Here is a 12,734-nt window from a genome sequence, read left to right on the forward strand (position 1 = left end):
CGGTACTGTATGATGAAAATGTCGTTACATATTGTATGATTAACTAATGTTGAATGCAATATTGGACAGAATGTGAGGGAATATTGTTGGCGGTCATACATGTACGTCACATGTAGAGTAGTAAAAATGTACAATCTCCATTCTACCATAGTCATGCCCACATCACAACAGCAGCCAATGGGAAACCAGGGTGGTAGCACATTCGGTACACCCCAGCAGCCAATGGGGAACCAGAATAGTTTCAGTAGGGGACCAATGGCACAAGGACCTCCCAACAATATGCAGAATATGCAGCAAGGTATTTTTATGATACATGTGAAGTGATTGGCTTGTATGTAAAATTGTTGATGGGGTAATTAAAAACCATATAACAATTCATCTCCTACATTATTGTGTAATGGTGTATTTTGGTATGGAATATGTCATTTTACAAATGTATCATATCATAGTGTCATTGTGAGAATATACATTACATCATTGATTTTACAAAGTTTACATAATTATGTATTGTTGACTTAACTGTCATATGCGAGTTTGTCAGACTGAGTGTTGATGGTTCAAAGTTTTAATATTTTACATCATACAATATAATATTTCAACTAAAAGGTCAAACGGGTATAAATAATAATGCTTATACATGTATTTCCTTACTATATTAAAGTCCTTCCTGCATCAGATGGTGCATAGGGCGGTGCCCATCTCTTTTTAGCCCACGGCCGAACAACGTTTGTGCAGTTACTAAAGCAGGGGGCTAGTCCACTGGTAGTGGTCTGTGTGTTTAACTACAACACTCTTTTCCAACAATCAGAAGTTGGCCCTGTAGCTGTCTGAAATACTTGTTTGATGTAAAGTTAGGCTGATTTTCACAATAACTTGTATGAAGTTTCCCTGTTCAAGGTATTGTAGTGTTAGGCGGAACCGTGCAGTTTAACAATATTCCATGTACATTACTGTATCATAGGTATATGTGCACTCAAGCAATGCATGCGGGAGGGGGGCACAAGATGTTTTCAATGAAGGTGGGCTGCCTACTGTACTGTAGGAAGTTGTCATACTGTTCTTTGAAAATTTGATATTTTAGAAACACACTTTTGTCATTTATGAAATTATTACCTCCAAAAGGAAGGTTTTGTTGTCATGCTAGCATTGATTGGTTCGTGAATACTATGATTGGTTGGTTGCTTTTGGTTGGTTGGTTGCTGTTGGTTTGGTTGGTTGGTTGGTTGGTTGCTTTTGGTTGGTTGTGTGGTTGGTTGCTGTTGGTTGCCTGGGTGGTTGTTTGGTTGCCCTATTGGTTGTATGGTTGGTACATGTAGGTTGGTCACTTGTTTGGTTGGTTGCCTGGTTGACTTGTGGTTGGTTGGTTGGTTGGTTGGTTTGTTGGTAGATACAATTTTGTGTGGAAAACTGCAGGATATTGGACATAACAAAAGTGTAAATTTATGAAATTTTATGCCACTATCTTCAGTTTATTTGTGTCCTTCTTATTGTTGTCACAATTTTCATATTTCATATATCTTCAACTTTGATTCATCTATTCAGAGTATTCCATAAATATGATTGAAGATACCTGTACGGTCAGAAATATAATGTTACAAGTATGTATAAGCCATCTATATAGATTGTCAGTGATAAAATGTTACAGATACTGTAATAGACTGCTTTCAGGCTACTTTTTATCATCATTCAGCAAGCTACTCATAAAGTTTATTTCTGCTTTGTGTACAGCTTTCATAATTCACAAATGCACAAAACATTCTGGCTAAATGGGTCAGGGAATTTCCAGGGAAGCCTTCGCAACCCCTGCTTTGTCTATTGAGTTAGTAGTTGAGTTAGTCAAACTTGCCAAAGTACGATGTTTCTGAGTTAGGGGAGGAGAGATGCTTCTACAGTGCAGGTCTCGAAATCCTTTTTTTCTGCTTACCTGCACTGGTGCAGGCAACATCGAAAATTACCTGCACCAGACAAATTTTACCCGCACCACTCTGAATTCAGGAAGTATGGATCATACTAAGATTGTTCAGGAACCATTGCTTGTTTTTTCTTTTATACGTTACAGGTGGTAAAAACAGTCAATGCAGCTAATAACAATCCATATACAGCCACATCATAGGACATTTATGTATAAAACCCAGTACATGGACCAGTGCAGGTTAGGTGCAGGTAGACACCAGAAATACCTGCACAGCTCCTATGTTATCTGCACTAACCTGCATATGCAGGTGGTGTTTCGAGCCCTGCAGTGTTTGCGTAGTTCGGTGTCCAGAAGTTGTCAATGGCCTTGTCCTGAGAAAACTCCTTCGAAAAAAACCAGCAAATCTTGCCATCTAAGTAGAAGAAAAGCACACTATAAAATTAATGTCCTTTTAATAAAGTTTTATAGGAGTATTTTAGGGTAGGTATTTTTAGATTAAGCACTGAAATTGGAATAGGAAAGGCTGCAGGCCGTAAACGTTAATTGAAACTGAGAGATTGTGTGATAAAACATGGCATTCAAGGTTAATAGACAAGCATCACCTTTGTACAGCCTTTTCATTATTGATTGTTACAGTTAGTATGCTGCCTGCAGGGATTTAAGTACTGAAATATAATGCTACCATAAAATTGCATCTCGTTTTTTGTGGTTGATATGACTTGGTATTCCCCCGGTGTTGCAGCGAACCAATTTTCTTGGCGCAAGTCGCTTTTACGTCCAGGCTATTTTAGACATGTGCGAAATCACATAGATGAGCCAATAACTACGTGATGATTCACAAAGAGTTCTCCTACGCTTTCAGACCTGATTGATGTATAAGGCGTTGTGTGATACATGTATAAGAAGAAATTGTAAGAAGCAAGAGGGACAATTTTGAAGAAAAGTGTTTGTTATAGGGTTGTGAACCTGACTTAACCATGATAACATCAGTAAATAATGTTACACTGGTACAGAGGTTTAGGTAGTACTGTACAGAGGTCTAGGTACAAGTCTGGACATTTTAATTTGAAAGATAGCTCTGATTTCAAGTAAATTCAGCGCAGCATTTTATGTCGTTTCCAGTGGCAAAGTTTCTTTGTGGTAGGATTTATGCATCTGTAGTACTAAGCATATACAGCACTTGGAGTAAAGCTATGCCGATACAGTTCTACTGGTACTTCATGATCTTGTGTTTTAGGACCTGTACCAGATCAATTTTCACTGTACAGTACTGATACGCAGTCCTAGCGTTCATTCATTCATTCAGACTCCTGTAGTACCTGGTAGCACATACATGTACTGTAGCGCAACAAGTTTCCTTGCTGTTTCAGTTAGAAAGAATTAAGATTAATCTTCACTTTAACTCCACAAACAAGGGACCCCCATTTTACGCACCATCCGAAAGATTGTTGCAGCCCCAACCAAGATTGCCTACCCAGGATTGAACCATTGTGTCCCATTTGCCAAATGTACTGAACCAGAAGCTCAACTGTGACAGGCTGCTATAGCTACCAGTTGAGCCACAGGGACGTCCCCTTGACTTGAGTAAAGTTGCAGCTTGTGTAAATTGCACATCTTTTCCATTAATCATCATCGATTGGCTGCTACGGCCTTGACAGTGAGAGTGTTTGAAACACAGACTAAGTGGACATATCTGCATGCACATACATACGAACATCAAGGAAAAGTGACAGTTGAAAATGAACTTCAGGGTTCTAGCCAGGATTTCATTTTAGCGTAGTGGGAATGGCATGGTAGCAAAGCGACCAATCAGGAGATTGGTGTGGAAGGGGGGTCGTAGCCCTTCCATGGTGAGAGTTGGAAATGTAGAGTTTATTTAAAAGTTTGCTCTCTGGTAACATCACATGTAATTTGAAGGGGCATATCATCATTTTACATTGTTCAGACATTGATTAGACATTGTTGAACAAACAAGTGATAGCATAGTGCCACTACACTAGTGAAAAATTAGCGTAGTTGGCCGTTTTTTTAGCATAGTGGTCGCAATTTATAGCGTAGTGGTCCATTACGCTAAAATGCACTACCAAGAACCCTGGGCTTCCCCCCAATCTAATAATCACCTTCAATTTTCCTACTACCACAATTCATGTAACCCCAAATTTGAACCTGCCAATTCCAATTGCCTGCAATTTTCCGAAATTGGTGTAACAACCCACAAATTCTGAAGGTACAAAATCATATGCCTCAAGAACAGATGTAACAGTTTGAATGATAACTTGAGGACTAAGAATGTGGCTATATTGTTGCTTAAAAGTTTAACTACAGATTGAATATTAATGGTATTATATTAGTTCTAGTGAAATAGATTGCTAGTTGGCATAATACTAGGGCCTAGGGGAAAAAATTGTTGTTTCCTGTTTCAGTCCGGAAAAAATTAGGCAGGGATTATCTTTTTTTTCTTGTAATTTTTTGGGGGGCTAGCCAGAACTCAAATGATACATATTATGATACAGTTGAACAAAGTAAACTGAAATGCATATGAGGACACTTGTCTTTCAATATCAAACTTTGATTTTGTGCATAATGGATACATTTATCCTTCATTAGATAGGACAAGCAGTGTTTTACTTCAATAGGAAGCAGGCTGAATAAAAATTCTAAGTGGAAGCTATGTGACTCCACTGCCCACCCCCCAAAAAAGTCTAGAGTCGGCGGGGTTTTCTAGGATAGGTGGGGAAACAGGAAACACAACATTTTTTTTCCTAGGCCTAGGGGATAATGCTCTTTGTCAGGTGAAATAAGGAGAAATTGCTGCAAACCTAATAGATCCCATTGGAACTACCTGTATCATAAGGTCAGGTCACTTCCTACACATAGCTTGACTCAAGGGCAGCCCGTTCGTATGGAAAATACGTCAGTGTAATACGTACATGTATACCAAACTTGATTGACGTAGGCAATGTCATGGTCAGGTCTCCTTCAATGCAAAGGTTCAAGGTTTCTAAACACCACTTGTTACAGGCCTGAAGAATGTATGGAGCATTAAAGGGGCATTCCACTCCAGAAGGGGGTGGTGTTTTCCAATAAATAATTTGTCAATAAATACATAATCAGCCAAATTTTGTGGAATTGACATTGTGCAATGTGTGTTTTGTAAAACAATATGACACTCACTAAACCCATGCAGACCCTACCCATGCATTCCCTATACGCATAGACACTTTGTTTATCGTGCATATTTTCGGAATATATGAGGATCTCTAAGCACACCGAGAAGGCAAATTGTTCATAAGATAGCAAAGAACACATAACAAGACCAGATTTCTTAGCAATCCTGAAATTAGTTTTGTAACCTTACCTAAAAGTTTTGCAGTGTCTTCAGCCATAGGATTAATTCAATTAGAGGGCACTTGGGGAGTTTAGTAGAAGACTGAATGCTTTTGAGGCACGTGGAGTTACTTTATCGTATAATGTGAAGTAGTATGCATTTATTACTTCCTAGAATTAATATCTATCGGAAAATAACACTCCTGTGTGGAGTGGAATGCCCCTTTAATTGGTGGGAAGGTATTTTTTTACCATTGCAAAGAATGTTGTAGGTGCTGTAGATCTCTGTGTATTTGTGTTTGCAGGATAACTCAAGAAGCTGTGGATGGAACCTTGTAATATTTGGTAGGTAGACAAATGAGGGTCTAGTTCCATAAATGGCCCCCTAGCATCATTCTAAGGTACTGCAGCAGAACTTCCAGTTTTGATATCTCGTGTTCTGGATGCAGTCACTGTGGTTGTGAATTTTGACTACTACAGTACTAGATAGCTCTTGGGGCAAAGATAATGTACTGAAGGTTTGGTCCTCCTAGTGGCTGTTTTGGAACTACAGGGGAAATGAAAGACACTGTTCAAAGTGTTAACATACAGGAGTTTTACGTGGATTTCATTTTGTGGTAGGTAGAAATTCTGTGTTTGCAATGGGTTTAAAATTGTGGTAGAAACAAAGTGTTTAAACTTTAAGGCAGGTAAAGGACAGAACAAGCATTTTCGTTTTCGTAATGTTTTATTGTTTGCGGTATAGTCTATAGAGGCAGGGTTGTAGTTTTCTAAAATTCGCTTGACAAATGTCCTATCGGGCAAGTACATAGAAAGTAACTTGCCCGATTTGTATTTTCAATTCAATCAATGGAATTTTTTTTTATTGTTGGCTCTATTTTTCTGTGCTGTTCAACACTTCTGATGCTATAACTGAAAAGTAACAAGTACATGTGTTGTATATCAAAATCTTTCTCATGGAAAAATCTTACTTGCCCGATCAAACAAGTGGGGTAGGACAAGCACTTGCCCTGTCAGCCCTTTCACATGCCCTGGACAATTGGGCTAGAGGACTAATGTCCAATCCTGATATAGGTTAACCCAAAGAACTATCTTGCACAAAAATGTGAACTTTTACAGTACCACTCCCTCTGAAGATAGTTATACATGTATCTCTTGAAAGGCACACCAAGACAGAACAACAGAGTACTTGACTGGATGGGAAGATAATGAACAGATGGGGAACGTGCTTGTGACGCACGTGGGCTTCGATTGCCACGTACATCTTGGTCTCGTCGGGCCTAATTTTGAAAGTATTAAGAGAACTTGGCAGTGGCTGATATTATGCGCACGTGTACCAAGGCTCGAAATTCATTTTTGGGATTAGGTGCACTGGTGCACCCAGCTTAAAAAATTGGGTGCACTAAAAAAAGTTTTGGGTGCACCACTTAAATTTAAGTATAACCTAATAGCAAAACTTAGTTACAAGCTATCAAATTCTTAAACAAGTACCATGACAGACATTTTTATTATCTTTCTAACACCTAGATTTTCTAACACCTTAAGAATTTGATGTATACTAGTATACTTTGATATCTTTATATACATAAACCTAAGAAAATATTTGGGTGCACCCTGTGCACCCACAGAAAATTATTGGGTGCACAGCTCCAATTTTGGGTGCATCTGGGTGCACCTGCACCCAGTATTTCGAGCCCTGTGTACGAACACGTTTCCCGTTACAAAATAGTGCCTACGCAGGTGGTCTGAAATTGATATCCATTAATATGTTGGCTAGGACTCAAAATAATGAATGGGCTTTGGTTGCTCTTCTTTGTACAATGATATAGTTAGGGGTGGGTAAGATGTACCGGTACAAAACCATTTTTTTTTTCTTGTTGGACCGGTCAGAAAAAACGGACCTGAAAAAAAATTAGTGGACCGGATTTTTGACCGAGTAGAGAATGACCAGATTGTACAGTATCGGCAGGGGTTGACACGTTTTGGCACTTACCATGCAATTCAAGAAAATATTGAGCAAAGTGGAGTAAAGTTTATAGTCATTTCGTAGTTTTCATAGTCGAACTTAGACATCTAGTTTAAATGTACATGTAGACAGGATTTTAAAATGCCAGTGAGAGTCGGATATGTTGCCGAATAGATTTCTTTGTAGAAAATTGGACAACAGTTTTGAGTACTGTCAATTCACAAGTTTTTAATATATATTAACCTAAATATTACACAATTAGGTCCAGGTTCATGTCCGGACCTGGACCTGATCCTCTGGACATAAACCGTACCTGTACCTGAATTTTCTGTACCCGTACCCACCCCTATATGTAGTGATCAAGAACTGTCTACACAAATAGATTATCTTGATACAATGCCAAGCTACATGACAGTTTGCGTATTGGTTTTGGCCAAGTGCCATCCTCCCACACAAAGTCGCTACCTTTGACAGATTATAGTAGGGATTTGCAAGAATGATTGTACATGACAGTGTTTGTAATACATACTTTGTTTGCATCGCGTAACCAATGAACCTTTATCTGCAGTAAAGACACTTTTGGTATAACACACCTGTGTCTGTATCATTCTGTATTTGTATAGCCTGCATATATAAACCACCTGTCCATTAGCATAACACACCGGCCTCTGTATCTGTACATTTATCTGTATAAGCCAACATAACTGCCCTTTGGCATATCACATCAGCTTTTGTATCTGCATTCTACATGTATATAGTCGGAAAACACATTTTTGAACATGTAAACCCTGGGTTCATATCTCTGGTACTTGAGCTGTACTTGAACTGGAAGACATGACTATTTCTTGTTCTTTACTAAGCTTGTGTTAGAGATACTTACATGTATACCAGTTCTCTTAGGTTACGGTGTACCGGTACAAAACTGTTTTTTCTTATTGCACCGGTCCAGAAAAACCAGACCTGAAAAAATTTGGTGGACCAGACATTGGATCTATAGGAAAATAAACAGATTATATGATCAGATATTTACACGTTTTGTGGCCTACCGGTTGAGGACAGTGGGTTGAGGAAAATAGCAAGCGCGAAGTCGAGTCTATAGTCATTTCTGCCAAGTTTTACATTCAATCTAATGGAGGCAGTTAGCCTTGTAGGATTTTAGAACGCCAGTGAGAGTCGAATACTCCACAAAACAGATTTTTTGTTAGCGAAATGGACCATTGTTTTGAGTATATTCCATTTAAAAGTTTTCTCATACTGGATCAGATCCAGGTTGAGGTCCGGACCTGGACCTGATCCTCTGGACCTGAACCGGACCTGGACCTGAATTTTCTGTACCGGTACCCACCCCTAGTTACATCCTAGCTGTGTAACTGCAAAATTGGACTTATTGGTTTGATCCGCTTAAACTGGGATAGACCTCTACTGACCCTTTTTGATGAATGAATGAATGAAGACCTTTATTGTACAGTTTTGCCCAACCGAGCTAAGTACAGGTCACAACAAGTCAAGATATGTACATATAAAAGTATCACAAATCTAGTCTAACACAAAAGTTCGGCTTCTTCTCGCTTCTTGGTTTATGGTGAAAATGTAGGACTGTATGGGTTTAGCTATTATCGAAACGCATGCGAAATATAAACTTGTCAGTGCTACTCATGTGTCTAAAATGAGGGAATCTACTTTCTATATATTTAGATAGAGTATTTCTATCATTGGCATACATATCGCAATCAACAGTGAAGTGCACTTCATCTTCTACCATGTTTGAGGTACAAAATTGGCAGGCTCTTTGTTCTACAGGAGTGTGGTTGTGCCTTCCTTTTTGATAAATGTGTTGGGTTCTTTAACATGCTGAAGGTGTTACTCTCCTCAAACGCATCGCCTCCGAGAAGCATCAAGAACATAGACTGGTATTGCCTGAGCTTGTCAGATAAGGCATAATGGTAGAAGGATGCAGCAATAATTGTTGTTCTGCATCAAAGTTGAACGTAACTGCCTAGTAGTACACAAAAAATTTATAAACTCCAGCTTTTGTCAAGGAAAGAGCAACTCAAATCTTTTGTGACATCATGTTATACGGATAGAACATTCAACTCAGTGAGCAGTGGATCATACAATGTACATGTAAGTTCAACTTGTAGAAAGCCTATGGCGACCCCCGTCTCTGTCGAGGGATGGTTGGAAAGCCCTTGGCGTTATAGACCTTCTGTATAATGACTAGTCAAAAAAATCAATTGTTTTGGGTTGGTAAGCACAGTCCAACTTTAATCCAGAATGTGTTTTACAACTACAGATAAACTTTGAAGTAGATAATTGTTGTTGTTGTTTCTCAATTGTTTTAATGTAGGAATGCCTCCACAAGGAATGCCGCAGTCACAAGCGCAGCAGCAACAACCCCCCACCTCTCAGTACAACATGGTACCGTCCGGCCCTCCCCAGGGAGGCTACAACTCCCAACAGCCGCCCATGAGCCAGCAGAGCATGATGGGTAACCAGCCGCCGCCCAACAGCCAGCCCAATGGCATGATGGGACAGCGACAGATGCCGCCACAGTACCAAAGGCCTTCTCAGCAGCAAGGTACCCTCCCTGTCTCACACCTATAGATTCTGAAGCTTTAATGACCAACATAAAGTACAGTGACTTTTGTATGATCACTACCACAAGAAGTATATGTCATGTTAATTGAAGTCTTTAAATTCTACTTAGTACTAAATAATAAAATGCTATTATACGTGAATCTATAATCTCTAGTGTTTTATACAATCACACAGGGCTAGACATGTGATTATTTTTTCTAATAACAAAGGACTGTACTTATCTTATGTATCTACCTATTTTTGCATCATGATAATTATCAAATCTAAAAGTTATGATTAGTCAAATGTGCTTGACGAATGTGATATTGAGTCTGTTGAAAACTGATATACTTTTTATTGATAGAAAATGAAAGCTGAAACTCATTACATAAGGAATCATACATAGAATTCTATAATCTGTGCCAAATAACAATAACATTGTTTAGATACACAAGAAATGGGAAGTCTTCGTAATGTTTTAATGTGTTGTCTACTTAATATCATGATAGATGTAATAGATGTAATACATATACATAATTACCAAAGACAAACAAGTACTTAATAGGCAGAATTATCATTACCTCAGCTCAACTTTCTATTTCATAACTTTTAGAAAAAAAAGAAGTTATTCATCATTCAACTTTTAAATTGAACATACAGACATTTCCTTGGCAAGTGTTAGTGTTACACAACAAAAATAATTATATAAATTCTCCTAATTGTCTGTGGGACTCATTATTTTGTAGATGACGCAGGATGTATTTGGAATTATCTCAGAAAACCATTGAATCTACCGGTTATAAACAAATGCGTCACCATTTGTAGTCAAAACTCATGACAGTTACTGAAGTTCAAAAGTAACGGATTGGACTCATTTTCAAAGACAGAACTTTTACTGCATGAACGCTGTATGAAGATGAATATATATTTGAAAATGTATCACAGCAAGTCACTGAAGCTTTACTGGTTGTAACGCTAGTTCACCTTTATCCGTTGGGTAACCTATATCCGTTGCTTTTAAAAACAGGGTATTTGGGGATATCACACCAAAGGACGTTGGTTTCAAATTGCAATATTTTCAGGATATTGCAGTTTAAAAGTACCACCTGTCGACTAGATGTGCCTAAATACACTGTTTTTAAAAAGCAACGGATATAGGTTACCCAACGGATAAAGGTGAACTAGCGTTACCACATATCAGTAACTTAAAGTCAAAACAGTTGTTAAACTACTAATGTAACGAATTGGACCCGTTTGACTAACTGTTACAGACGTGTAAAATTGTACAAAGATTTAGCAAGGCCATGATACCCTTTTCTGTAACATTAAATGAATATGCATGTACTAAAATATGTTTTTGGAAAAATATCACAAAAAAGGCATTTAAACTGTATCAGTTAACCCACAAAAGTTCAAACTCTTAACCATCATGACATAATAGTCAATACTAAAACTAACAAATTTGAATCATACAGCTAACAGCATAGCGGTGCAAGATTTTGGTCTACAATTCTTTTCTTCAATGTAATGCTAAATGAAAATAATTGTTACTGAACAAGTTTTGGCACAGAAAGGCATGGAACATTTTGTACATAACTCACAAGAGTAATTGAACTATCAAATTGAATTGAAAGTAATTGAACTCATACATCTAACACACTGACTACTTACTCAATGCAACATTTGAGTCTACAAAGCCATACAAAATGTACTTTAAATTTATTAGTTGTGATGCTAATTGAAGTTAGATACACTGAACAAGTTTTGACACAGAAAGGCATTGAACTTTTACTGGTTGTACAAAACTCAAAAGAGTCATTGAACTGCCAAATTGAATCAAAACTAATTGAACTCATTCATCTAATAGACTTACACAATGCAAAATTTGAGTCTGCAAAGCCATACTTTAATTTGAGTAATAACAGTAACTCACAGTTGTAATGCTAAATGAAAATAAATGGACTGAACAAGTTTTGACAGAAAGGCATTGAACTTTTACCGGTTGTACAAAACTCAAAAGAGTCATTGAACTGCCAAATTGAATCAGAACTAATTGAACTCATTCATCTAATAGACTTACACAATGCAAAATTTGAGTCTGCAAAGCCATACTTTAATTTAATTAACAGTAACTGTTGTAATGCTAAATGAAAATAAATGGACTGAACAAGTTTTGACAGAAAGGCATTGAACTTTTACCAGTTGTACAAAACTTAAGAGAGTCATTGAACTACAAATTGAATTGAAAGTAATTGAACTCATTCATCTAGCACTGACTAAAAACTTACACAATGCAAGATTTGAGTCAACAAAGCCATACTTTTATTAGCTGTAATGCTAAATGAGAACACTGAACAAGTTTTGACACAGAAAGGCATTGAACTTTTACCGGTTATATACAAAACTCATAAGATTCATTGAACGACCAAATTAGATCAAAATTAATTGAACTCATTCCTCTAGCACTGACTATATGGACTTAAACAATGCAAGATTTGAGTCTACAAAGCCATACTTTAATCCGTTGTAATGCTAAATGAAAATAGATACACTGAACAAGTTTTGACACAGAAAGGCATTGAGCCTTTTGTACAAAGCTCAAAAGAGTCAATGAACTACTAAATTTAAAATTGAATTTGAAAGAAATTGAACTCATTCATCTAATAGACTTTTACTATGCAAAATTTGAGTCTACAGAGCCATACTCTTATCAGCTGTAATTCTAAAGGATATTTAGATACACTGAACAAGTTTTGACACAGAAAGGCATTGAACTTTTACCTTTTATACAAAACTCATAAGAGTCACTGAACTACCAAATTGAATCAAAATTAATTGAACTCATTCATCTAGCACTGACTATATGGACTTAAACAATGCAAGATTTGAGTCTACAAAGCCGTACTTTTATTAGCTGTAATGCTAAAATGAAGATAAATGTACCTAAGA

At 37.5% G+C, this 12,734-nt stretch overlaps 1 protein-coding gene across 6 annotated transcripts in view; it reads left to right on the forward strand.

Moving 5' to 3' along the window:
* The window catches only part of LOC118417613 (protein SSXT-like), a 31,257-nt gene that overhangs the window by 8,959 nt on the left and 9,564 nt on the right, over positions 1-12,734 (forward strand). For 5 of the 6 annotated variants that reach the window (XM_035823218.1, XM_035823219.1, XM_035823221.1 and 2 more), the window contains 2 exons: positions 152-298; positions 9,556-9,786. In XM_035823218.1, coding sequence (XP_035679111.1) covers positions 152-298; positions 9,556-9,786 — 378 coding nt within the window. The remainder of the gene's footprint in view (positions 1-151; positions 299-9,555; positions 9,787-12,734) is intronic. The other variant, XM_035823223.1, reaches the window with a different exon arrangement.

This window comes from Branchiostoma floridae, chromosome 6 (genome assembly GCF_000003815.2).
Source record: "Branchiostoma floridae strain S238N-H82 chromosome 6, Bfl_VNyyK, whole genome shotgun sequence".
Classification (NCBI taxonomy): Eukaryota; Metazoa; Chordata; class Leptocardii; order Amphioxiformes; family Branchiostomatidae; genus Branchiostoma; species Branchiostoma floridae.